The 26,070-nt window shown below is 42.5% G+C and overlaps 1 protein-coding gene across 1 annotated transcript in view; it reads right to left on the bottom strand.

The window, feature by feature from the left end:
• Window positions 1-21,346, bottom strand: part of LOC138850959 (uncharacterized) — a 96,714-nt gene extending 75,368 nt beyond the window's left edge. The window contains exons 1-3 of the mRNA XM_070096831.1: window positions 21,192-21,346; window positions 17,135-17,218; window positions 10,519-10,681 (exon numbers count right to left, since the gene is read on the bottom strand). Of these exons, the coding sequence (XP_069952932.1) occupies window positions 10,519-10,670 (152 nt within the window). The 5' untranslated portion in view covers window positions 10,671-10,681; window positions 17,135-17,218; window positions 21,192-21,346. The remainder of the gene's footprint in view (window positions 1-10,518; window positions 10,682-17,134; window positions 17,219-21,191) is intronic.
• Window positions 21,347-26,070: the final 4,724 nt, after the last annotated feature.

Genomic DNA, 26,070 nt, shown 5'->3' with positions numbered 1-26,070 from the left:
AATCTACCCACACTGGACCAATACCTTGGCGTGTAGCATGAGCTACACGTTTGATCCAAGGCAGCCAGCTTTCAGGGAGAAGGCTTACAGCTTTTCATCTCATCCCCTGCATGCATCAGCCTTACTAGAGATTTGAACAATGCAAGGAATTCGCGAGAGCATGCGAAGTATACACAAACACTGATCTCTGGCTGAAGGAGACTCGAACCTACGAACCTTAGGACAAGGTACGCAGTGCTTTACCAATCTACCCACACTGGACCAATACCTTGGAGTGTAGCATGAGCTACACGTTTGATCCAAGGCAGCCAGCTTTCAGGGAGAAGGCTTACAGCTTTTCATCTCATCCCCTGCATGCATCAGCCTTACTAGAGATTTGAACAATGCAAGGAATTCGCGAGAGCATGCGAAATATACACAAACACTGATCTCTGGCTGAAGGAGACTCGAACCTACGAACCTTAGGACAAGGTACGCAGTGCTTTACCAATCTACCCACACTGGACCAATACCTTGGCGTGTAGCATGAGCTACACGTTTGATCCAAGGCAGCCAGCTTTCAGGGAGAAGGCTTACAGCTTTTCATCTCATCCCCTGCATGCATCAGCCTTACTAGAGATTTGAACAATGCAAGGAATTCGCGAGAGCATGCGAAATATACACAAACACTGATCTCTGGCTGAAGGAGACTCGAACCTACGAACGTTAGGACAAGGTACGCAGTGCTTTACCAATCTACCCACACTGGACCAATACCTTGGCGTCTACACGTTTGATCCAAGGCAGCCAGCTTTCAGGGAGTAGGCTTACAGCTTTTCATCTCATCCCCTGCATGCATCAGCCTTACTAGAGATTTGAACAATGCAAGGAATTCGCGAGAGCATGCGAAATATACACAAACACTGATCTCTGGCTGAAGGAGACTCGAACCTACGAACCTTAGGACAAGGTACGCAGTGCTTTACCAATCTACCCACACTGGACCAATACCTTAGCGTGTATCATGAGCTACAAGTTTGATCCAAGGCAGCCAGCTTTCAGGGAGAAGGCTTACAGCTTTTCATCTCATCCCCTGCATGCATCAGCCTTACTAGAGATTTGAACAATGCAAGGAATTCGCGAGAGCATGCGAAATATACACAAACACTGATCTCTGGCTGAAGGAGACTCGAACCTACGAACCTTAGGACAAGGTACGCAGTGCTTTACCAATCTACCCACACTGGACCAATACCTTGGCGTGTAGCATGAGCTACACGTTTGATCCAAGGCAGCCAGCTTTCAGGGAGAAGGCTTACAGCTTTTCATCTCATCCCCTGCATGCATCAGCCTTACTAGAGATTTGAACAATGCAAGGAATTCGCGAGAGCATGCGAAATATACACAAACACTGATCTCTGGCTGAAGGAGACTCGAACCTACGAACCTTAGGACAAGGTACGCAGTGCTTTACCAATCTACCCACACTGGACCAATACCTTGGCGTGTAGCATGAGCTACACGTTTGATCCAAGGCAGCCAGCTTTCAGGGAGAAGGCTTACAGCTTTTCATCTCATCCCCTGCATGCATCAGCCTTACTAGAGATTTGAACAATGCAAGGAATTCGCGAGAGCATGCGAAATATACACAAACACTGATCTCTGGCTGAAGGAGACTCGAACCTACGAACCTTAGGACAAGGTACGCAGTGCTTTACCAATCTACCCACACTGGACCAATACCTTGGAGTGTAGCATGAGCTACACGTTTGATCCAAGGCAGCCAGCTTTCAGGGAGAAGGCTTACAGCTTTTCATCTCATCCCCTGCATGCATCAGCCTTACTAGAGATTTGAACAATGCAAGGAATTCGCGAGAGCATGCGAAATATACGCAAACACTGATCTCTGGCTGAAGGAGACTCGAACCTACGAACCTTAGGACAAGGTACGCAGTGCTTTACCAATCTACCCACACTGGACCAATACCTTGGCGTCTACACGTTTGATCCAAGGCAGCCAGCTTTCAGGGAGTAGGCTTACAGCTTTTCATCTCATCCCCTGCATGCATCAGCCTTACTAGAGATTTGAACAATGCAAGGAATTCGCGAGAGCATGCGAAATATACACAAACACTGATCTCTGGCTGAAGGAGACTCGAACCTACGAACCTTAGGACAAGGTACGCAGTGCTTTACCAATCTACCCACACTGGACCAATACCTTAGCGTGTAGCATGAGCTACACGTTTGATCCAAGGCAGCCAGCTTTCAGGGAGAAGGCTTACAGCTTTTCATCTCATCCCCTGCATGCATCAGCCTTACTAGAGATTTGAACAATGCAAGGAATTCGCGAGAGCATGCGAAATATACACAAACACTGATCTCTGGCTGAAGGAGACTCGAACCTACGAACCTTAGGACAAGGTACGCAGTGCTTTACCAATCTACCCACACTGGACCAATACCTTGGCGTGTAGCATGAGCTACACGTTTGATCCAAGGCAGCCAGCTTTCAGGGAGAAGGCTTACAGCTTTTCATCTCATCCCCTGCATGCATCAGCCTTACTAGAGATTTGAACAATGCAAGGAATTCGCGAGAGCATGCGAAATATACACAAACACTGATCTCTGGCTGAAGGAGACTCGAACCTACGAACCTTAGGACAAGGTTCGCAGTGCTTTACCAATCTACCCACACTGGACCAATACCTTGGCGTGTAGCATGAGCTACACGTTTGATCCAAGGCAGCCAGCTTTCAGGGAGAAGGCTTACAGCTTTTCGTCTCATCCCCTGCATGCATCAGCCTTACTAGAGATTTGAACAATGCAAGGAATTCGCGAGAGCATGCGAAATATACACAAACACTGATCTCTGGCTGAAGGAGACTCGAACCTACGAACCTTAGGACAAGGTACGCAGTGCTTTACTAATCTACCCACACTGGACCAATACCTTGGCGTGTAGCATGAGCTACACGTTTGATCCAAGGCAGCCAGCTTTCAGGGAGAAGGCTTACAGCTTTTCATCTCATCCCCTGCATGCATCAGCCTTACTAGAGATTTGAACAATGCAAGGAATTCGCGAGAGCATGCGAAATATACACAAACACTTCTCCCTGAAAGCTGGCTGCCTTGGATCAAACATGTAGCTCATGCTACACGCCAAGGTATTGGTCCAGTGTGGGTAGATTGGTAAAGCACTGCGTACCTTGTCCTAAGGTTCGTAGGTTCGAGTCTCCTTCAGCCAGAGATCAGTGTTTGTGTATATTTCGCATGCTCTCGCGAATTCCTTGCATTGTTCAAATCTCTAGTAAGGCTGATGCATGCAGGGGATGAGATGAAAAGCTGTAAGCCTTCTCCCTGAAAGCTGGCTGCCTTGGATCAAACGTGTAGCTCATGCTACACGCCAAGGTATTGGTCCAGTGTGGGTAGATTGGTAAAGCACTGCGTACCTTGTCCTAAGGTTCGTAGGTTCGAGTCTCCTTCAGCCAGAGATCAGTGTTTGTGTATATTTCGCATGCTCTCGCGAATTCCTTGCATTGTTCAAATCTCTAGTAAGGCTGATGCATGCAGGGGATGAGATGAAAAGCTGTAAGCTGGCTGCCTGGGATCAAACGTGTAGACACCAAGGTATTGGTCCAATGTGGGTAGATTGGTAAAGCACTGCGTACCTTGTCCTAAGGTTCGTAGGTTCGAGTCTCCTTCAGCCAGAGATCAGTGTTTGTGTATATTTCGCATGCTCTCGCGAATTCCTTGCATTGTTCAAATCTCTAGTAAGGCTGATGCATGCAGGGGATGAGATGAAAAGCTGTAAGCCTTCTCCCTGAAAGCTGGCTGCCTTGGATCAAACGTGTAGCTCATGCTACACGCCAAGGTATTGGTCCAGTGTGGGTAGATTGGTAAAGCACTGCGTACCTTGTCCTAAGGTTCGTAGGTTCGAGTCTCCTTCAGCCAGAGATCAGTGTTTGTGTATATTTCGCATGCTCTCGCGAATTCCTTGCATTGTTCAAATCTCTAGTAAGGCTGATGCATGCAGGGGATGAGATGAAAAGCTGTAAGCCTTCTCCCTGAAAGCTGGCTGCCTTGGATCAAACGTGTAGCTCATGCTACACTCCAAGGTATTCGAGTCTCCTTCAGCCAGAGATCAGTGTTTGTGTATATTTCGCATGCTGCGAATTCCTTGCATTGTTCAAATCTCTAGTAAGGCTGATGCATGCAGTGAGATGAAAAGCTGTAAGCTTCTCCCTGAAAGCTGGCTGCCTTGGATCAAACGTGTTCATGTACACGGGTATTGGTCGTGTGGGTAGATTGGTAAAGCACTGCGTACCTTGTCAGGTTCGTAGGTTCGAGTCTCCTTCAGATCAGTGTTTGTATATATATATATATATATATATATATATATATATATATATATATATATATATATATATATATATATTATTTTTATTAACACACTGGCCGATTCCCACCAAGGCAGGGTGGCCCGAAAAAGAAAAACTTTCACCATCATTCACTCCACTGTTTTGCCAAAAGGGTGCTTTACAGACAGTTTTTAAACTTTAACATTAACACCCCTCCTTCAGAATGCAGGCACTGTACTTCCCATCTCCAGGACTCAAGTCCGGCCTGCCGGTTTCCCTGAATCCCTTCATAAATGTTACTTTGCTCACACTTCAGCAGCACGTCAAGTATTAAAACCATTTGTCAAAATTCACTCCTATCAAACACGCTCACGCATGCCTGCTGGAAGTCCAAGCCCCTCATACACAAAACCTCCTTTACCCCCTCCCTCCAACCATTCCTAGGCGGACCCCTACCCCGCCTTCCTTCCACTACAGACTGATACACTCTTGAAATCATTCTGTTTCGCTTTTTTCTCTCTACATGTCAGAACCACCTCAACAACCCTTCCTCAGCCCTCTGGACAACAGTTTTGGTAATCCCGCACCTCCTCCTAACTTCCAAACTACGAATTCTCTGTATTATATTTACACCACACATCGCCCTCAAACATGACATCTCCACTACGTCCAGCCTTCTCCTCGCTGCAACATTCATCATCCATGCTTCACACCCATATAAGAGCATTGGTAAAACTATACTCTCATACATTCCCCTGTTTGCCTCCAAGGACAAAGTTCTTTGACTCCACAGACTCCTAAGTGCACTGCTCACCCTTTTTCCATCATCAATTCTATGATTCACCTCATCTTTCATAGACCATTCTGCTGACATGTCCACTCCCAAATATCTGAATACATTCACCTCCTCCATACTCTCTCCCCCCAATCTGATATCCAATCTTTCATCACCTAATCTTTTTGTTATCCTCATAACCTTACTTTTTCCTGTATTCACTTTTAATTTTCTTCTTTTGCATACCCTACCAAATTCATCCACCAACGTCTGCAACTTCTCTTCAGAATCTCTCAAGAGCACAGTGTCATCAGGAAAAAGCAACTCTGACAACTCCCACTTTATGTGTGATTCTTTATCTTTTAACTCCACGCCTCTTGGCAAGACCTTCGCATTTACTTCTCCTACAACCCCATCTATAAATATATTAAACAACAACGGTGACATCATACATCCTTGTCTAAGGCCTACTTTTACTGGGAAATAATCTCCCTTTTTCCTACATACTCTAACTTGAGCCTCACTATCCTCGTAAAAACTCTTCACTGCTTTCAGTAACCTACCTCCTACACCATACACCTGCAACATCTGCCATATTGCTCCCCTATCCACCCTGTCATACGCCTTTTCCAAATCCATAAATGCCACAAAAACCTCTTTAGCCTTATCTATATATTGTTCACTTATATGTTTCACTGTAAACACCTGGTCCACACACCCCCCTACCTTTCCAAAAGCTTCATTGTTCATCTGCTATCCTATTCTCCGTCTTACTCTTAATTCTTTCAATACTAACTCTATCATACACTTTACCAGGTATACTCAACAGACTTATCCCCTATAATTTTTGCACTCTCTTTTGTCCCCTTTGCCTTTAAACAAAGGAACTATGCATGCTCTCTGCCAATCCCTAGGTACCTTACATTCTTCCATACATTTATTAAATAATTGCACCAACCATTCCAAAACTATATCCCCACCTGCTTTTAATTTTTCTATCTTTATCCCATCAATCCCGGCTGCCTTACCCCCTTTCATTTTACCTACTGCCTCATGAACTTCCCCCGCACTCACAACTGGCTCTTCCTCACTCCTACAAGATGTTATTCCTCCTTGCCCTATACACAAAATCACAGCTTCCCTACCTTCATCAACATTTAACAATTCCTCAAAATATTCCCTCCATCTCCCCAATACATCTAACTCTCCATTTAATAACTCTCCTCTCCTATTTTGAACTGACAAATCGATTTGTTCTCTAGACTTCCTTAACTTGTTAATGTCACTCCAAAACTTTTTCATATATTCAACAAAATTTATTGATAAAATCTCACCCACTCTCTCATTTGTTCTCTTTTTACATTGCTTCACCACTCTCTTAACCTCTCTCTTTTTGTCCATATACTCTTCACTCCTTGTATCACTTCTACTTTGTAAAAACTTCTCATATGCTAACTTTTTCTCCCTTACTACTCTCTTTACATCATCCTTCCACCAATCGCTCCTCTTCCCTCCAGCACCCACTTTCCTGTAACCACAAACTTCTGCTGAACACTCTAACACTACATTTTTAGACCTACCCCATACCTCTTCGACCCCATTGCCTATGCTCTCATTAGCCCATCTATCCTCCAATAGCTGTTTATATCTTATCCTAACTGCCTCATCTTTTAGTTTATAAACCTTCACCTCTCTCTTCCCTGATGCTTCTATTCTCCTTGTATCCCATCTACCTTTTACTCTCCGTGTAGCTACAACTAAAAAGTGATCTGATATATCTGTGGCCCCTCTATAAACATGTACATCCTGAAGTCTACTCAACAGTCTTTTATCCACCAATACATAATCCAACAAACTACTGTCATTTCGCCCTACATCATATCTTGTATACTTATTTAAATAACAAAAAAAAAGCACAATACCGTAACTGGAACGATACACAAATAACCCGCACATAAAAGAAAGAAGCTTACGACGACGTTACGGTCCGACTTGGACCATTTACAACGTCGTCGTAAGCTTCTCTCTTTTATGTGCGGGTTATTTGTGTATTATCCTCTTTTTCTTAAAATATGTACTACCTACAACCAAACCCCTTTCTATACAAAGTTCAATCAAAGGGCCCCCCAAACTTACCTACCACACCCTCTATAAATGCTTCTCCTACTTTAGCATTTAGGTCCCCTACCACAATTGCTCACTTGGTTCAAAGTTCCTACACACTCGCTTAACATCTCCCAAAATCCCTCTCCCTCCTCTACATATATATATATATATATATATATATATATATATATATATATATATATATATATATATATATATATATATATATATATATATATATATATATATATATATATATATATATATATATATATATATATATATATATATATATATATATATATATATATATATATATATATATATACATATATATATATATATATATATATATATATATATATATATATATATATATATATATATATATATATATATATATATGTCGTGCCGAATATGTAAAACTGGTTAATTAGCAAGAACTCATTTAAAATTAAGTCCTTTCTGAAATTTTCTCTTATGCGTTTAAAGATATATTTTTTTTCATTAATGTTAATGTAAAAAATTTTAATTTTGCACCAGAAGAATCTTAGAAAACTTACCTAACCTTATTATAACAAGATCAATTTATTTTAGCCTAACCCAAATAAATACATTTTAGATTTGTTTATAGTAATTTAATGCTAAACAAACACAGTGAAATATATTTTTTTCGTTAGGTTCAAAATGATTTTGGCGAAATTATTGCATATACAAATAGCGTTGCTATTTAAGCCAAGATCGCAAGTTCTGCCTATTCGGCACGACATATATATATATATATATATATATATATATATATATATATATATATATATATATATATATATGTATTATTGTAACCACGAACGAGTGGTATTGATCAATAATAACATTGCGCTAGCCAAGGATTCGAACCCATGTTGTACTGGCCTGCCTCATGGTAAGCGAGAACCACATGATGCTTTAAACCACAGGACCACCCAACCCTACAAGAATGGCGCAGCCAGCACACTGCTAGCTGTTGGACTGCCATCCTATGGCATACGTAGGTGTGGGAGCCTCTAAGCAAATCTCATATATTATATATATATATATATATATATATATATATATATATATATATATATATATATATATATATATATATATATATATATATATATGTACATATATATATACATATATATATATTTATATATATATATATATATATATATATATATATATATATATATATATATATATATATATATATATATATATATATATATATATATATATATATATATAAGTAGTGTTGATTTCTACACAGCGGTCTCTTCTACAGAGCGGTCTCCTCTGCTCAGAGGTCTCTTCTACAGAGCGGTCTCCTCCGCTCAGCGGTCTCTTCTACTGAGCGGTCTCCATTTCACACCTATGTGCTAATGACCTTGACCTCCCCCTCGAGACCACCTCGCCCTCGAGACCACCTCCCCCTCGAGACCACCTCGCCCTCGAGACCACCTCCCCCTCGAGACCACCTCGCCCCCCACCCGCGCCCGCCCACGACCCCCGCCCACGACTCCCGCCCACGACCCACGCCCACGTCCCCCCACCCGCGCCCCCCACTCCGTCTCCCCCCCGCCCATCGCGCCGACCCACCGGCCCCGCCGCGCCCTCGCGCCCCGCCCGCGCCCCTCGCGCCCCCGCCCACGCCTTCTGCTGCGCCTTCTGCAGCGTCGTCCGGATCGCCCCCTCGCCCCAAATTTTTTTCCGATTTTTTTCAAATTTTTTTTGAATTTCATTTTATTGTGCTCTCCACTTCCTCTAATCAAGTTTTTTGGATTGCCCCTCCAACTTTCACCCCCACCCCAAATTTTTTCGAATTTTTTTTCTCGAAATCAAAGTCTCCATCTCCTCGGATCAAGTTTTTCTCGAAATCAAAGTCTCCACTTCCTCGAATCAAGTTTTTTGGAAGTCTCCATCTCCTTGGATCAAGCTTTTCTCGATAATACAAAGACTCCAATTCCTCGGATCAAATTTTCTCGAAATCAAAGTCTCCATCTCCTTGGATCAAGTTTTCTCGATAATACCAAGACTTCATCTCCTCGGGTCGAGTTTTTTGGATTATCCCCTATGGGGTTTTGAAATTCTTATGATCTCCTTGGATCAAATTTTTGGGTTCCCCCCTCTGGGCGTAAGCATTCAAATGAACTCCCACTTGCATCCCAATTTTTTTTTCTCGATAATACAAAGACTCCAATTCCTCGGATCAAATTTTTTTCTCGATAATACCAAGACTCCATCTCCTTGGATCGAGTTTTTTGGATTCCCCCCTCTCAGGGTAAGCATTCAAATGAACTCCTCCTATGAGGCATGGTACTTTCTCTTACTACAGGTCTAAACAAGTGTGACGTCAGTATTCCTCTCATTAATGTTAAATGAACTAAAAAGTGTGTTTACTCGGCGGTCAGTGACGTCACGTGATGACCTCACACATACAAGCTGAATCTTGTCGACTTCCCCCCTATGTCAGTGACGTCACGTGATGGCCGCACATACAGGTTGAATCTTGTCGACTTCCCCCTATGCCAGTGACGTCACGCGATGACCCCACACACACAGGCTGAATCTTGTCGACTTCCCCCTATGGAAGTCGCGGGTGGGGGGCGCGGATGGGGGGACGTGGGCGGGGGTCGTGGGCGGGGGTCGTGGGCGGGGGTCGTGGGCGGGCGCGGGTGGGGGGCGAGGTGGTCTCGAGGGGGAGGTGGTCTCGAGGGCGAGGTGGTCTCGAGGGGGAGGTGGTCTCGAGGGGGAGGTGGTCTCGAGGGCGAGGTCAAGGTCAAGGTCATTAGCACATAGGTGTGAAAAGGAGACCGCTGAGCGGAGGAGACCGCTCTGTAGAAGAGACCGCTGTGTAGAAATCAACACTACTTATATATATATATATATATATATATATATATATATATATATATATATATATATATATATATATATATATTTCTAAGTGAGCTTTGGTACGAAAAATAAAAATATTAACATCATTGTAATTAAAAAATTATTTAAATTCCTATAAAACTAAATTTTAGGAAAGATTATTTTTAAGGGGGTTTAGCCGAACTGTGTCTGTGTTTGTTTTTTAAATAAATAAAAAAAACAGTTTTGAAAATATAGTTATGAGGAAGAAAGCGATGAATCAGTTTTATATAAAGAATTTAAAATGGATATTTTAAATTCTTTATAAAAAAATATTTACACATTTGCTTGAAAATAAATTAGGACGAGTTACAAAAAATTTGCGACGGTTCATACTGCTTAAGTTTCTTATCTTACACATTGCCATTGGTGAGGTTGGTAGTCCTGATCTCTAGAAAATCAAAGTAGCAGCAAGCAGCGTTGTTGCAGTAGTTATTATACCCATACAATGTGAAGGTCTTGAAGGTAACTTGAGGATAGTAGCAGCTCGGAGCAGTGATCACGTACATGCATCTTGATCCTGGCCAACACAAGTGAACACTGATCAGTAACTTCCTCGTTCACCTCCATTCATACGTATATTCCTATTCATTTTTTATATTTGGCATTGATTATTAATTATTAAGTAATGAGAACTACACGCACAGAAACGCAGACACACAGACACAGACACACAGACACAGACACACAGACACAGACACAGACACAGACACACACACAAACACACACACACACACACACACACACACACACACACACACACACACACACACACACACACACACACACACACACACTACAAATGCAGATGGAATAACAAACAAGTATGAGGAGTGGCACGAAAGAATCAAAGAGACATCCCCAGACATAATAGCACTCACAGAAACAAAACTCACCAGAATAATAACAGATTCAATCTTTCCATCCGGATATCAAATCTTCAGGAAAGACAGAGGGAGGAGAGGGGGAGGAGGAGTTGCACTGCTCATTAAAAACCAGTGGGGTTTTGAGAAAATGGAAGGAATGGATGGCATGGGCGAAAGGGACTACTTAGTAGGAACAATCCAGTCTGAGGGACATAAGGTGATAATTGCAGTAATGTACAACCCACCACAGAACTGCAGGAGGCCAAGAGAAGAATACGATGAGAGCAACAGAGCAATGATCAACACACTAGCCGAGGTGGCCAGGAGAGCACACATGGGGGGAGCAAAGTTACTAGTTATGGGTGATTTCAATCACAAGGAGATTGACTGGGAAAACCTGGAGCCCCATGGGGGTCCCGAAACATGGAGAGCCAAGATGATGGATGTGGTACTGGAGAACCTCATGCATCAACATGTTAGAGACACTACCAGAGAGAGAGGAGAGGATGAACCAGCAAGGTTGGACCTTGTATTCACCATGAGTAGTTCGGACATCGAGGGTATCATGTATGAAAGGCCCCTGGGAGCTAGTGATCATGTGGTTCTGTGCTTCGACTACATAGTTGAGCTCCAAGTGGAGAGAGTAGCAGGAATAGGCTGGGAAAAACCAAACTACAAAAGGGGGAACTACTCAGGCATGAGGAACTTCCTTCAAGACATTCAGTGGGAGAGGGAACTGACAGGAAAACCAGTACAAGAAATGATGGACTATGTAGCAACAAAATGCAAGGAGGCAGAGGAGAGGTTTGTTCCCAAGGGAAACAGAAATAATGGGAAGAACAGAACGAGTCCTTGGTTCACCCAAAGGTGTAGGGAGGCAAAAACTAGGTGTACTAGAGAATGGAAAAGGTACAGAAGACAGAGAACTCAGGAAAATAAAGAAATCAGCCGAAGAGCCAGAAACGAATATGCACAGATAAGAAGGGAGGCTCAGAGACAATATGAAAATGACATAGCATCAAAAGTAAAGACTGACCCGAAGCTGTTGTACAGCCACATCAGGAGGAAAACAAAAGTCAAGGACCAGGTAATCAGACTGAGGAAGGGTGATGGGGAATTCACAAGAAACGACCGAGAGGTATGTCAGGAGCTCAACACAAGATTTAAAGAGGTATTTACAGTGGAAACCAGTAGGACTCCAAGAAATCAGAACAGGGGGGCACACCAGCAAGTGCTGGATGAGGTACATATAACCAAGGAGGAGGTGAAGAAGCTGCTATGCGAACTTGACACCTCAAAGGCGGTGGGACCAGACAACATCTCTCCATGGGTCCTTAAAGAGGGAGCAGAGATATTGTGTGAGCCATTAACAAAGATCTTCAACACATCATTTGAAACTGGGCAACTCCCTGAGGTATGGAAAATGGCAAATGTAGTCCCAATTTTTAAAAAGGGAGACAGACATGAGGCACTAAACTACAGACCTGTATCTCTAACGTGTATAGTATGCAAGGTCATGGAGAAGATCATCAGGAGGAGAGTGGTGGGGCACCTGGAAAGAAACAAGTGTATAATTGACAACCAGCACGGTTTCAGGGAAGGAAAATCCTGTGTCACAAACCTACTAGAGTTTTATGACAAGGTGACAGAAGTAAGACAAGAGAGAGAGGGGTGGATCGACTGCGTATTTTTGGACTGCAAGAAGGCTTTCGACACAGTTCCTCACAAGAGGTTACTGCAAAAGCTAGAGGACCAGGCACACATAACAGGAAAGGCACTGCAATGGATCAGAGAATATCTGACAGGGAGGAAACAACGAGTCATGGTACGCGACGAGGTGTCAGAGTGGGCGCCTGTGACAAGCGGGGTTCCACAGGGGTCAGTCCTAGGACCTGTGCTGTTCTTGGTATACTTGAACGACATAACGGAAGGGATAGACTCAGAAGTGTCCTTGTTTGCAGACGATGTGAAGTTAATGAGAAGAATCGAATCGGACGAGGATCAGGCAGGACTACAAAGAGATCTGGACAGGCTACAAGCCTGGTCCAGCAACTGGCTCCTTGAATTTAACCCTGCCAAATGCAAAGTCATGTAGATTGGGGAAGGGCAAAGAAGACCGCAGACACAATATAGTTTAGATGGCCAAAGACTGCAAACCTCACTAAAGGAAAAAGATCTGGGGGTGAGTATAACACCGAGCATATCTCCTGAGGCGCACATCAATCAGATAACTGCTGCAGCATACGGGCGCCTGGCAAACCTACGGATAGCGTTCCGATACCTCAGTAAGGATTCGTTTAAGACTCTGTACACCATCTACGTCAGGCCCATACTGGAGTATGCAGCACCAGTTTGGAATCCACACCTAGTCAAGCACGTCAAGAAATTAGAGAAAGTGCAAAGGTTTGCAACAAGACTAGTCCCAGAGCTACGGGGATTGTCCTATGAAGAAAGGTTGAGGGAAATCGGCCTGACGACACTGGAGGCCAGGAGGGTCAGGGGAGACATGATAACGACATATAAAATACTGCGCGGAATAGACGAGGTGGACAAAGACGGGATGTTCCAGAGATGGGACACAGACACAAGAGGTCACAATTGGAAGTTGAAGACTCAGATGAATCAAAGGGATGTTAGGAAGTATTTCTTCAGTCATAGAGTAGTCAGGCCATGGAATAGCCTAGAAAGTGATGTGGTGGAGGCAGGAACCATACATAGTTTTAAGGCGAGGTATGATAGAGCTCATGGGGCAGGGAGAGAGAGGACCTAGTAGCAATCAGCGAAGAGGCGGGGCCAGGAGCTGTGACTCGACCCCTGCAACCACAAATAGGTGAGTACAAATAGGTGAGTACACACACACACACACACACAAAACAGTGGGGTACACCAATAAGGGATATACCAACAAGTGTTGGATGAATTACACACAACTGAGGAGGAGGTGAAGAAGTTTCTAAATGACCTTGATACCTGAAAGGCGGTAGGACCGAACATCTCTCCGTGGGTCCTTAGAGAACGAACAGACACACTGTGCGTGCCACTAACCAAAATCTTCAACACTTCCCTTGAAACTTGGCAACTACCTGAAGTATGAAAGATGGCAAATGTAGTCCCCATCTTTTAAAAACGACACAGAAATGAAACACTAAACTATAGACCAGTGTCACTGACGTGCAAAATAATGGAGAAGACTATCAGTAGGAGAGTGATGGAGCACCTGGAGCGGAACAAGATTATAAACGACAGCCAGTACGGATTCATGGAACGCAAATCCTGTGTCACAAATCTACTAGAGTTTTATGGCAAGGTAAGTGAAGAAAGAAATGAGAGGGAGGGGTGGGTTGATTGGATTTTCTTGGACTGCAAGAAGGCCTTCGACACAGTTCCTCACAAGAGATTAGTACAGAAGCTACAGGATCAGGTACATATAACAGGAAGGGCACTGCAATGGATCGGAGAATACCTAACAGGGAAGCAACAGCGAGTCATGGTCCGTGATGAGGTATCACAGTGGGCACCTGTGACGAGCGGGGTCCCACAGGGGTCAGTCCTAGGACCAGTGCTATTCTCGGTATATGTGAACGACATGACGGAAGGGATAGATTCAGACCTGTTCCTGTTTGCAGATGATGTGAAGTTAATGAGGAGAATTGAATCAGATGTGGACCAGACAGGTCTACAAAGAGACCTGGACAGGCTGGATGCGTGGTCCAGCAACTGGCTCCTAGAATTTAACCCCGCCAAATGCAAAGTCAATGATCGGAGAAGGGCAAAGAAGACCGCAGATAGAGTATAGGCTAGAAGGCCAAAAACTGCAAACCTCACTCAAGGAGAAAGATCTAGGAGTGAGTATAATACCGAGTACGACACCAGAAGCACACATTAACCAGATAACTGCTGCGGCATATGGGCGTTCCGATAGCGTTCCGATACCTCAGTAAGGACTCGTTCAAGACATTATACACTGTGTACGTCAGGCCCATACTTGAGTACGCAGCATCAGTCTGGAACCCACACCTGGTAAAACTCCTCAAGAAATTAGAGAAAGTGCAAAGGTTTGCAACAGGGCTGGTTCCAGAGTTAAGGGGAATGTCCTACGAAGAAATGTTAAGGGAAATCGGTCTGACGACACTGGAGGAAAGGAGAGCCAGAGGAGACATGAAAACGACATACAAAATACTGCGTGGAATAGATAAGGTGGACAGAGACAGGATGTTCCAGAGATGGGACGCAGAAACAATGGGTCACAATTGGAAGCTGATGACTCAAATGAGTCAAAAGGATGTTAGGAAGTATTTCTTCAGCCACAGAGTTGTTAGGCAGTGGAATAGTCTGGCAAGCAATGTAGTGGAGGCAGGAGCCATACATAGTTTTAAGACGAGGTATGATAAAGCTCATCGAGCAGGGAGAGAGAGGACCTAGTAGCAATCAGTGAAGAGGAGGGCCAGGAGCTGATTATCGGGCCATGCAACCACAATTAGGTGAGTACAGTTAGGTGAGTACACACGAATAGTCTGGCAAGTGATGTAGTGGAGGCAGGAACCATACATAGTTTTAAGACAAGGTATGATAAAGCTCATGGAGCAGGGAGAGAGAAGATCTAGTACCGACCTGTGAAGAGGCAGGACCAGGACCCGAGTCTCGACCCCTGCAACCACAATTAGGTGAGTACACACAGACACACACACAGACACACACACACGCATAAACACACACACACATACACACACATATATACACACACACACACACACACACACACACACACACACACACCAGTGTCACTAACATGTACGGAGCATGCTGGAGCAGCTAGGGGAGTTCTATGACAGGGTGACGGCAGTAAGACAAGAGAAAGAGGAGTGGATAGATTGCATTTTCTTGGACTGTAAGAAGGCGTTTGACACAGTTCTACACAACATATTAGTGCAAAAGCTGGAGGATCAGGCAGGGATAACAGGGAATGCACTATAGTGGATCAGGGAATACCTGTCAGGAAGACAACAGCGAGTCATGGTACGTGGCGAGGTGTCAGAGTGGGCACCTGTGACGAGTGGGGTCCCACAGGGGTCAGTCCTAGGACCAGTGCTGTTTCTGGTATTTGTGAACAACATGACGGAATGAATAGACTCCGAAGTGCCCCTGTTCGCAGATGATGTGAAGTTGATGAGAAGAATTCAATCAAAGGAGAACCAGGCAGAATTACAAAGGGATCTGGACAGGCTGCAGGCCTGGTCCCGCTACTGGCTTCTGGAGTTCAACCCCACCAAGTGCAAAGTCATGAAGACTGGGGAAGGGCAAAGAAGACCACAGACATAGTTCAGTCTAGGGGGCCAGAGACTACAAACCTCACTCGAGGAAAAGGATCTTGGGGTGAGTATAACATCGGGCACATCTTCTGAGGTGCATATCAACCAAATAACTGCGACAGCATATGGGCGATTGGCAATCTTGTGAACAGCATTCCGACATCTTAATAAGGAATCATTCAGGACCCTGTACACTGAGTACATTAGGCCTATACTGGAGTATGCAGCGTCAGTTTGGAACCCTCACCTAGCCAAGTATGTAAGGAAACTAGAGAAAGTGTAAACGTTTGCAACAAGACTAGTCCCAGACCTAAGGGGAGAGGTTAAGGGAGAGGTTAAGGAGAGGTTAAGGGAAATCGACCTGACGACACTGGATGACAGGAGAGATAGGGGGTATTTGATAACGACACATAAAATACTGAGAGGAATTGACAAGGTGGACAGAGATAGGACACAGTAACAAGGGGTCACAGTTGAAAGTTGAAGACTCGGATGAACTACAGGGATGTCAGGAAGTATTTCTTCAGTCTCAGAGTTGTCAGGAAGTGGAATAGTCTGGGAAGTGATGTAGTGGAGGAAAGATCTATACATAGCTTTAAGAAGAGGTATGATAAGGCTCACGGAGGTGGTAGAGTGACTGAGTAGCGGCTAGTGAAGAGGTGGGGCCAGGAGCTGAGACTCGACCCCTGCAACCACAACTAGGTGAGTATACACACACACACACACACACACACACACACACACACACACACACATTTCATTAATCCATTTAAAATGAATAAAATAAAAATCCATTACCTGCTGGATAATTGCTGGGATAGTTAGGAGACGTAATAACACCTGGCTGGGTAACAGTCCTCGAGCAGTTGGATATATAATTACCTGCCAGGAAGAATATGCCAGTTTGATTATTTAATTTTAATAACTTAGTGTTAGATATTAAAAGTTAACTAAGGGTAGTTCTTTAGTTAATTTATTCTAGTTACTAGCAGAAAACATTTATTAAACATTAGTGGTTACGTGATGTTTGTTATCAGTAGTTAGTAGTTGTTTAGCTACTTGTTAATGATTGTTAGTTGCTAGTTTCTGGTGCTTAATTAGTAGTAGATGGTTACTAGCGCTGGGGATATTCATTAACTGTTAGTTTCTGGTGCTTAATTAGTAGTAGATGGTTACTAGCGCTCGGGATATATATTCATTAATTGTTAGTTTCTGGTGCTTAATTAGTAGTAGATGGTTACTAGTGCTGGGGATATATATTCATTAATTGTTAGTTTCTGGTGTTTAATTAGTAGTAGATGGTTACTAGCGCTCGGGATATATATTCATTAATTGCTAGTTTCTGGTGCTTAATTAGTAGTAGATGGTTACTAGCGCTCGGGATATATATTCATTAATTGTTAGTTTCTGGTGTTTAATTAGTAGTAGATTGTTACTAGCGCTCGGGATATATATTCATTAATTGTTAGTTTCTGGTGTTTAATTAGTAGTAGATGGTTACTAGCGCTCGGGATATATATTCACTAATTTAGTTTCACATAGAAAGTTCCTAGTGGATAGTTTCTCTAAAACATAAATTCGCCGATAAACATTTAAATTAAATGACCATATTGTTGCTAAGTCTGTTGAATTGTTTAAAAACACAGGAGTTGTTTACAAACATAGGAGTTATTTACAAACACTGGAGTTGTTTACACAGTTGTTTACAAACAGGAGATTTGCAAACACAGGAGTTGTTTACAAATATAGGAGTTTACAAACACAGGAGTTGTTTGCAAACATAGGAGTTGTTTACAGACATGGGAGTTGTTTACAAACAGTTTAAAAACATAGGAGTTGTTTACAAATACAGGATTTGTTTACAAACATAGTTGTTTACAAACACAATTGCTTACAAACAGAGGAGTTGTTTACAAACACAGGAGTTGCTTACAAACATAGTTGTTTACAAACACAGGAGTTGTTAACATACATGAGAGTTGTTTACAAACATACAGGTTGTTTACAAACACAAGAGCTGTTTGCAAACATAGGAGTTGTTTACAAATATAGGAGTTGTTTACAAACATGGGAGTTGTTTACATAGGAGTTGTTTAAAAACATGGGAGTTCTCCTGAGAATGTAGTATGACAGGTTGCATGATAAAAGTGACATATATAAAGTGGGTCTAAATAATTTACAACAGAATTTACAACAATAAATCTATACTGGACATCTCTGTATGGAAAATGGATGTTTGGAATTATTCTTGCTTTAAGTGGCTTTCCTTACAAGGGTGATACTCGGATGCAGGTGATGGGTTTTTGATCCAGGAAGTAAAAACTACCCTCCGTATCCTTGAAACAGTAACTGACTACCTACTATGCCACAGGCGAGATATGAACCCTACTGGTTTAGCACTTGCTCGTGAATATAATATTAAGTATAATTTGGGATGATTTAAAAAATAGTTTGACCGGTTGTAGTTTGCCTATTGTATGAATACTTTGTAGTATGTTGATTGACGTGTTTAGCAAGCAGGTCGTAGTTGTTGGGTCGCTAATAGCAAGCAGGTCGTGGTTGATGGGTTGCTGGAAGCAAGCAGGTCGTGGTTATTAGGTCGCTAGTAGCAATCAGGTAGTGGTTGATGGGTCGCTGGTAACAAACAGGTCGTGGTTGGTGGGTCGCTGGTAACAGGCAGGTAGTGGTTGATGGGTCGCTGGTAACAAGCAGGTAGTGGTTGATGGGTCGCTGGTAACAAGCAGGTCGTGGTTGTTGGGTCGCTAGTAGCAAGCAGGTCGTGGTTGATGGGTCGCTCGTAACAAGCAGGTAGCGGTGGATAGCTGATAGCGAGCAGGTTTTGGTTCATTGAGCAAAGATTGTGGTTAACGGGTTGGTATCAGCAATCAGACTGTGGTTGATGGGCGACTAGAAGTAAAAAGGTTGTAAATGTTGGGTCACTATTAGCAAACAGGTTGTGGGTGGTGGAAATATTAGTGTATCTTAGAGAGTGATGTAAAATAAAGTCTGTATCTTGGTCACACATAACTGGTGTTAAACAATGTCTACTTCTTATATCCTGCTTGTACATTGTCAGAATCAGTGTCAGAGATGAGTGAACATTTCGTGAGATTACCATAAATTCTAGCAATCTTGAATTTTAAACATAAATAGGTAGTAGGATGGTAGACAGCAACCACCCATGGAGGTACTACCATCTTGTGGTAGTAGGATGGTAGACAGCAACCACCCATGGAGGTACTACCATCCTGTGGTAGTAGGATGGTAGACAGCAACCACCCATGGAAGTACTACCTTCCTGTGGTAGTAGGTTGGTAGACAGCAACTACCCATGGAGGTACTACCGTCCTGTGGTAGTAGGATGGTAGACAGCAACTACCCATGGAGGTACTACCGTTCTGTGGTAGTAGGATGGTAGACAGCAACTACCCATGGAGGTACTACCATCCTGTGGTAGTAGGATGGTAGACAGCAACTACCCATGGAGGTACTACCGTCCTGTGGTAGTAGGTTGGTAGACAGCAACCACCCAGGGAGGTACTACCGTCCTGTGGTAGTAGGTTGGTAGACAACAACCACCCAGGGAGGTACTACTGTCCTGCCAAATGAGTGTGAAGCAGAAACCTGCAAATCTTTTACATGATAGTAGGATTGGTGGTATCTTTTTACTGTTTCGTAAACACACTGGATAACAGGTATATCTTGCTACTTCTACTTACACTTAGGTCACACTACACAGGCATGTACTTGCATATATATACATACAAGCATTTATGTTTCTCTTCTTTTTTCATAAGAGTTCTTGTTTTTCTTTATTTCCTCTATTGTTCATGGGGAAGTGGAAAAGAATCGTTCCTCCGTAATCCATGCGTAACGCATGAGGTGACTAAAATGCCGGGAGCAATGGGCTAGTAACCCCTTCTACTGCAGAAAATGCTAAAAACGTGAAGAAAAAACTTTAGGATAACAAAAAAATTAGGTAACAAAAGACTGGATATCAGAATGTAGGGAGAGAGTATGGAGGAGGTGAATGTATTCAGATATTTGTTAGTGGACGTGTCAGCAGATGGTTCCATGAAAAACGAGGTGAATCATAGAATTGACGAAGGGAAAAAGGTGAGTGGTGCACTGAGGAGTCTGTGGAGACAAAGAACTTTGTCCATGGAAGCAAAGAGGGGAATGTATGAGAGTATAGTTATACCAACGCTCTTATATGGGTGTGAAACATGGGTGGTGAATGTTGCAACAAAGAGACGGCTGGAGGCAGTGGAGATGCCATGTCTGAGGGCAATGTGTGGTGTGAATATAATGCAGAGAATTAGTAATTAGAAAATTAGGAGATATGGGATTGCTGAGGAGGGATTGTTGAGTTGGTTTGGACAGGTATAGATAATTGTACAAATAGAATGACTTCAAGAGTGTATATAAATCTGTAGTGGAGGGAAGGCGGGGTAGAGATCGGCCTAGGAAAGGTTGGAGGGAGAAGGTAAAGAGGTTTTGCATCCGAAGGTTTGGACTTCCAGCATGCGTGTGTGAGCATGTTAGGAGCGAATGGAGACAAATGGTTCTTAGGACTTGATGTGTTGTTGGAGTGTCAGCAGGGTAACATTTAAGAAGGGATTCAGGGAAACCAGCAGGCCGGACTTGAGTTCTGGTGAAGAAAAGTTCTGTACTGCACTCTGAAGGAGGAGAATTAATGTTGCAGTTTTATAATTGTAGTGTAAGCACACCTCTGGCAAGACAGTGATGGAGTGAATGATAGTGAAAGTTATTCTTTTTCAGGCCACCCTACTTTGGTGGGAGACAGTCGACGTGTTAATAAAAATAAATAATAAAATATTAATGGTACTCTTACCGTAATAAGAACCAGTGACAGTCTGACAGGTGGTGCCGGTGGTACCAGGAGGACACACACACGAACAGTTGGCACCGGTGTAGCCGTTGTTCAGACATGGGTCTATTCTGAGTCCACATTTCGCTAGCCACAATCCTGTGGATAAATATAGTTACTAATTTGTGAGTTTCATTGAAAACTCTTCTTAAGCTGCTCTGAGACACTTCTTAGGGAGTTGTGACCTTTCACATCAGTGCCAACACTTCCCTACTCAGAGCTAAGCACTTCCTGGAGAGTTGTGACCCTTCACGCCAGTGCCAACACTTCCCTACTCAGAACTAGGCACTTCCTGGGGAGTTGTGACCCTTCACGTCAGTGGCAACACTTCCCTACTCAGAACAAGGCACCTCCTGATGAGTTGTGACCCTTCACGTCAGTGCCAACACTTCCTTTCAGAACTACACTCTAGGACAAAATTTTTAGTAACAACTGCACTCTTCAGCACAAGAGTTCCATAACAGGGTAATGCTCACCAACACAAGAGTTCAATAACAGAGTAATGCTCACCAACACAAGAGTTGCATAACAGGGTAATGCTCACCAACGCAAGAGTTGCATAACAAGGTAATGCTCACCAACGCAAGAGTTCCATAACAGGGTAATGCTCACCAACGCAAGAGTTCCATAACAGGGTAATGCTCACCAACGCAAGAGTTCCATAACAGGGTAATGCTCACCAACACAAGAGTTCCATAACAGGGTAATGCTCACCAACACAAGAGTTCCATAACAGGGTAATGCTCACCAACACAAGAGTTCCATAACAGGGTAAAGCTCACCAACGCAAGAGTTCCATAACAGGGTAATGCTCACCAACGCAAGAGTTCCATAACAGGGTAATGCTCACCAACACAAGAGTTGCATAACAAAGATAGAAGCACTCATTAAAACCAGTGTTTCATAGCAAACGCAGTGACACTTAACAATGCAAGTTACAAAACAAACGCACCAACACTCACGAACACAAAAGTTACATGAACAGGACAGTCACGCTCACGATGACTAATGTTTTTTAACCATTGAAACGAAACTCATCACTTGAAGTCTCAACACAAAATAATATTCACCAACACAAGAATACCATAAAATATCAACACTTACCAACACAGGAGTGCAATACTCCAACAACACTCATCAACAAAAGAGTATCATAACAGCATTCACAACACAAGAGTGCAGTAATACAATAACAATCATCAACACAAGAGGATCATACAACAACAATACAAACCAATACAAGAGAACCTTAACGTAACGACATTCACCAACACAAGAGTATCTTAACAGAATACTCACCAACACAAGAGTTCTGTAACACAACAACATTCACCATCACAAGAGTACCAGAACACAACAACATTCACCAACACAGGAGTATCTTAACACAGCACTCACCAACACAAGAGAATCATAACACAACAACATTCACCAACACAAGAGTATTGTGGAGAAATTTTCTCCAGGAGGGGGGTATCAGCCCCCTTCAGCCCTTTCAGCCCCTTCAGCCCCTTTCAGCCCTGAAGGGCCAAGCCCTCTCAGAAGGGGCGAGCATCTTGTTTATTGCTACAGTGAGTAATTGATCACAGATGCTATGCGACGTAGTCAAGTGACCTCTGCTCCTTGCGGTGGTGTTGCAAAGTGTATTTTATAAGAGACAGTACATCTCTTACTTAGCAGGACAATTAAGGAAAATCCTGCTCCCACTTTATTACCATGGTAAAAATAATGGACATTGTTGTCTATGCTTAAGACAGGAAGAATCAAACATTCTGCTTTGCTTCATCGAGGAAGTGGCAAGGAAGCAAGGAGTACTAGGTCAGCTTTTTTTTGTGCTAGGGCAGTGACGGCTTGGGGCAGTGTGGCGTCGCCAGATTACTTTTGACTCTACTGAGAGTGACACTGACGCCAGGATAACCAACAAAGAACACTGATCTGTGCGTTAGTGTGGACAAAGTGTCTCACAAAACACGATAAACACTTACAGAGAAGTGTGATCAACTTCTTAGTGATATTGTGTGAACAATTGTTGAGGAACAGTGTAACAACGAGTGTTGCGATCCAACAGAGTGTAGTGCGACATTCTTCAAAGAACACTAGTCTTCAATCAACTCAACGGATATCCGGGCGTAATTACGGGTCAGATACATATACCCAGGTAAGTGTTCTAACTCGTGATGTACTACTATTGACTGCGCAGTTCAGTATAAAATCGTGAGTTAGTCACTTATCATAAACCCCGGTGATATACAGACCATTGAGTCCACACAAGTAGGTATTTTGTCAGCCATCAGTGAATGAAATATGCTGACATAACACCCCCTAGGGGTAATTTATAATCTTACAAATTATATTTCTTGACAGCCCATGTTGAGATGGTTTCGACAGCTTCTAGACCTCGTCTGCAGGGGCGGCTGTGCAGGCGATGAGTTGTCCTTTTAAGTTAAGTATAAGTCTTTAAACTTAACTGGTAATGCCATTTGTCAACAGAATTGGTCGTGCTCGAACCGGATAAAGACCACACTGTGGTCCAAATATGTTGTACTACAGTGTACAAATAACCTATGAGCCAAGGTCCTTCGAAAAAATCTGTAAAACTAGTGTTTTACAATATAAATCAGTATAAATGAGTCCCTCCAGACTCAATCACAGAGAATGGGCAGCCAAAAGAAAACGGGCGCTCACCCAGCGTTTACCCAAAGAAAACGGGAGCTGGGTGACTCACCCAACAAGAAAACGGGTGATGGCATCCTGCACCCACTGCTCCAATCTCGAGAAGTGCTGACTAAAGACAAGAGCAACCCAAGTGATGTTCAGTTTGTCTGAGTGTATATACACAGTGTTTATAATGTTTATAGACAGAAATTAAGAGACAAGATTGTGTTAAAGTTTGTTTCTTATAGATCTACCTGTTATATTAGAGGAACTTATATATAAAGTGTAAGCTTTCAAATATATTAACAGTGGAATTTATATATGTGTAAGTAATATTCGTGTGTGATTTACAGTTATACAGTGACATTTATAGTGTATAGTGAATGAAGTGTATAACATCGTTATTTACGATTAATCATCGTGGTCAGGCTGACACAGCAAACTCAAGCCATAAACACCAGCCACATGTACTGTGTACCCTTCATGGTCATTGACCCTGAGGTTAAGCTTAGTGGGTCAGTAGTGTCTGACTCGATTATTGCTGTCTTAAGCATAACAAAAACTCAGCTGTTTATAGCAGTACAGTGTTTTTTAAACACTCTAAGTGTGGTGCTAGAATTTTCAATATACCATTAAAATGGCTTGTTTGAAAACTCAGTTTCAGTCTTTACAGACTAAGATTACACAATTAGAAAATCTAATTTCAGTCTGTATAGGATTAACTCAAGATACAAACATAGATTTTGATGATCTCGAGGTCAAATTTGGATTATTTACACAACGTCTGGAAATAATTAATTCAGACTATACACATTATGAAAATAAATTTCTTGAATCAGATCCGTCTGAGGATGAAATTAAAAATGTTTTGGATACTTTTAGTAATCAACAATTAAGGTGGACAGGAGTACAGGCTATCTGCCGCAAAACTCTGTCACAGAGACCTACTGAAACTAGTGGTCAAACACCTGTTACACCTGTAACAACAACAAGTGTCCCATTACCAAGCTTACTTCATAATTATGAAGAATTCATTAGTGGTTTTCAATCCATAGTAAATTCACGAACTGACATAGATGAGATTGCTAAGTTCAATTACCTTAAATGTCTTGTGAAGGGAGAACCCTATGAACTGATTAAGTCATTTCCGGTGGTTAAAGGCAATTATCAAATAGCCTTACGTGTCTTAGCAGACAATTACTTCGATGCTGACAAGGCCAGAGTTAGACATGCAGTCTTAATATCAAGCTTGAAGCCACCCAAACATTGTTTTTCAGACTTACAGGCATTTAGAATCACATTAGACAATAGTCTCAGATCTCTAGGTGCTAAATATGACCTAAGACAATGTGATTGGTTTATCAGTGGTATTGTACAAGATAAGTTGTCACCACAAACTATTGAACGATTAAATATTATGTTCAATAAACGCTATTTCACTTGTGAAGAAATTAGCAATGGTTTACAAACAATAGTTTCATGCATGCAAGCAACGAGACAAGATGAAAAATCCACAAATCTGGTGGATAATAAACCTTCAACTCAGTATAAAAAGAGTATAACTACTCCCACTAAACCACATAATGGGAAATCCCATATAAACATTTATCAAGCTGTGAATACAACAGACAGTAAACAAACTGTCACACATAAACGTACTCCAAAATGTGTACTTTGTGATGGAACACATTGGGCACAGTATTGTAGTCAATACACATCAATGGAGGCACGTAAACAACGTGTTCATCAGCTGAAAAGGTGCATCAAGTGTTTAGGTGAACACAAGGGAGGTAAATGCTCACTGAAGAAGTGTTTTAAATGCAAGGGTATGCATCATACAGCATTATGCCTAAATACTTTTGCTGAACAGCAGAAGACTTTCACAGAATCAGGAAGTCAACAAGCAACAGCATTAAATGTGAGAGATAAGTTTAAAGCAACTGCTCTCCCGATAGCTCGAGTTCAGTTATCTAATAAATTACACAAAACCAATGTGCTAACACTATTTGATCAAGGCTCACAAAGGTCCTTCATAAGAAGAACAGTGTTGCAGAAACTGAATAAACAACCCTATGCCAAAATACAGTTAGATATAGCTGGTTTTTTCCACAATTCTTGTAAACAGACATATGACCTAGTCAGAATCACTGTTGGTCTAGGAAACAGGAAAAAGACAGTAGAAGCTGTG

This window comes from Cherax quadricarinatus, chromosome 55, assembly GCF_038502225.1.
Source record: "Cherax quadricarinatus isolate ZL_2023a chromosome 55, ASM3850222v1, whole genome shotgun sequence".
Taxonomy (NCBI): Eukaryota; Metazoa; Arthropoda; class Malacostraca; order Decapoda; family Parastacidae; genus Cherax; species Cherax quadricarinatus.
Note: the sequence above shows the minus strand (reverse complement) of the source record. Positions and strands in the feature narration are given on the sequence as shown.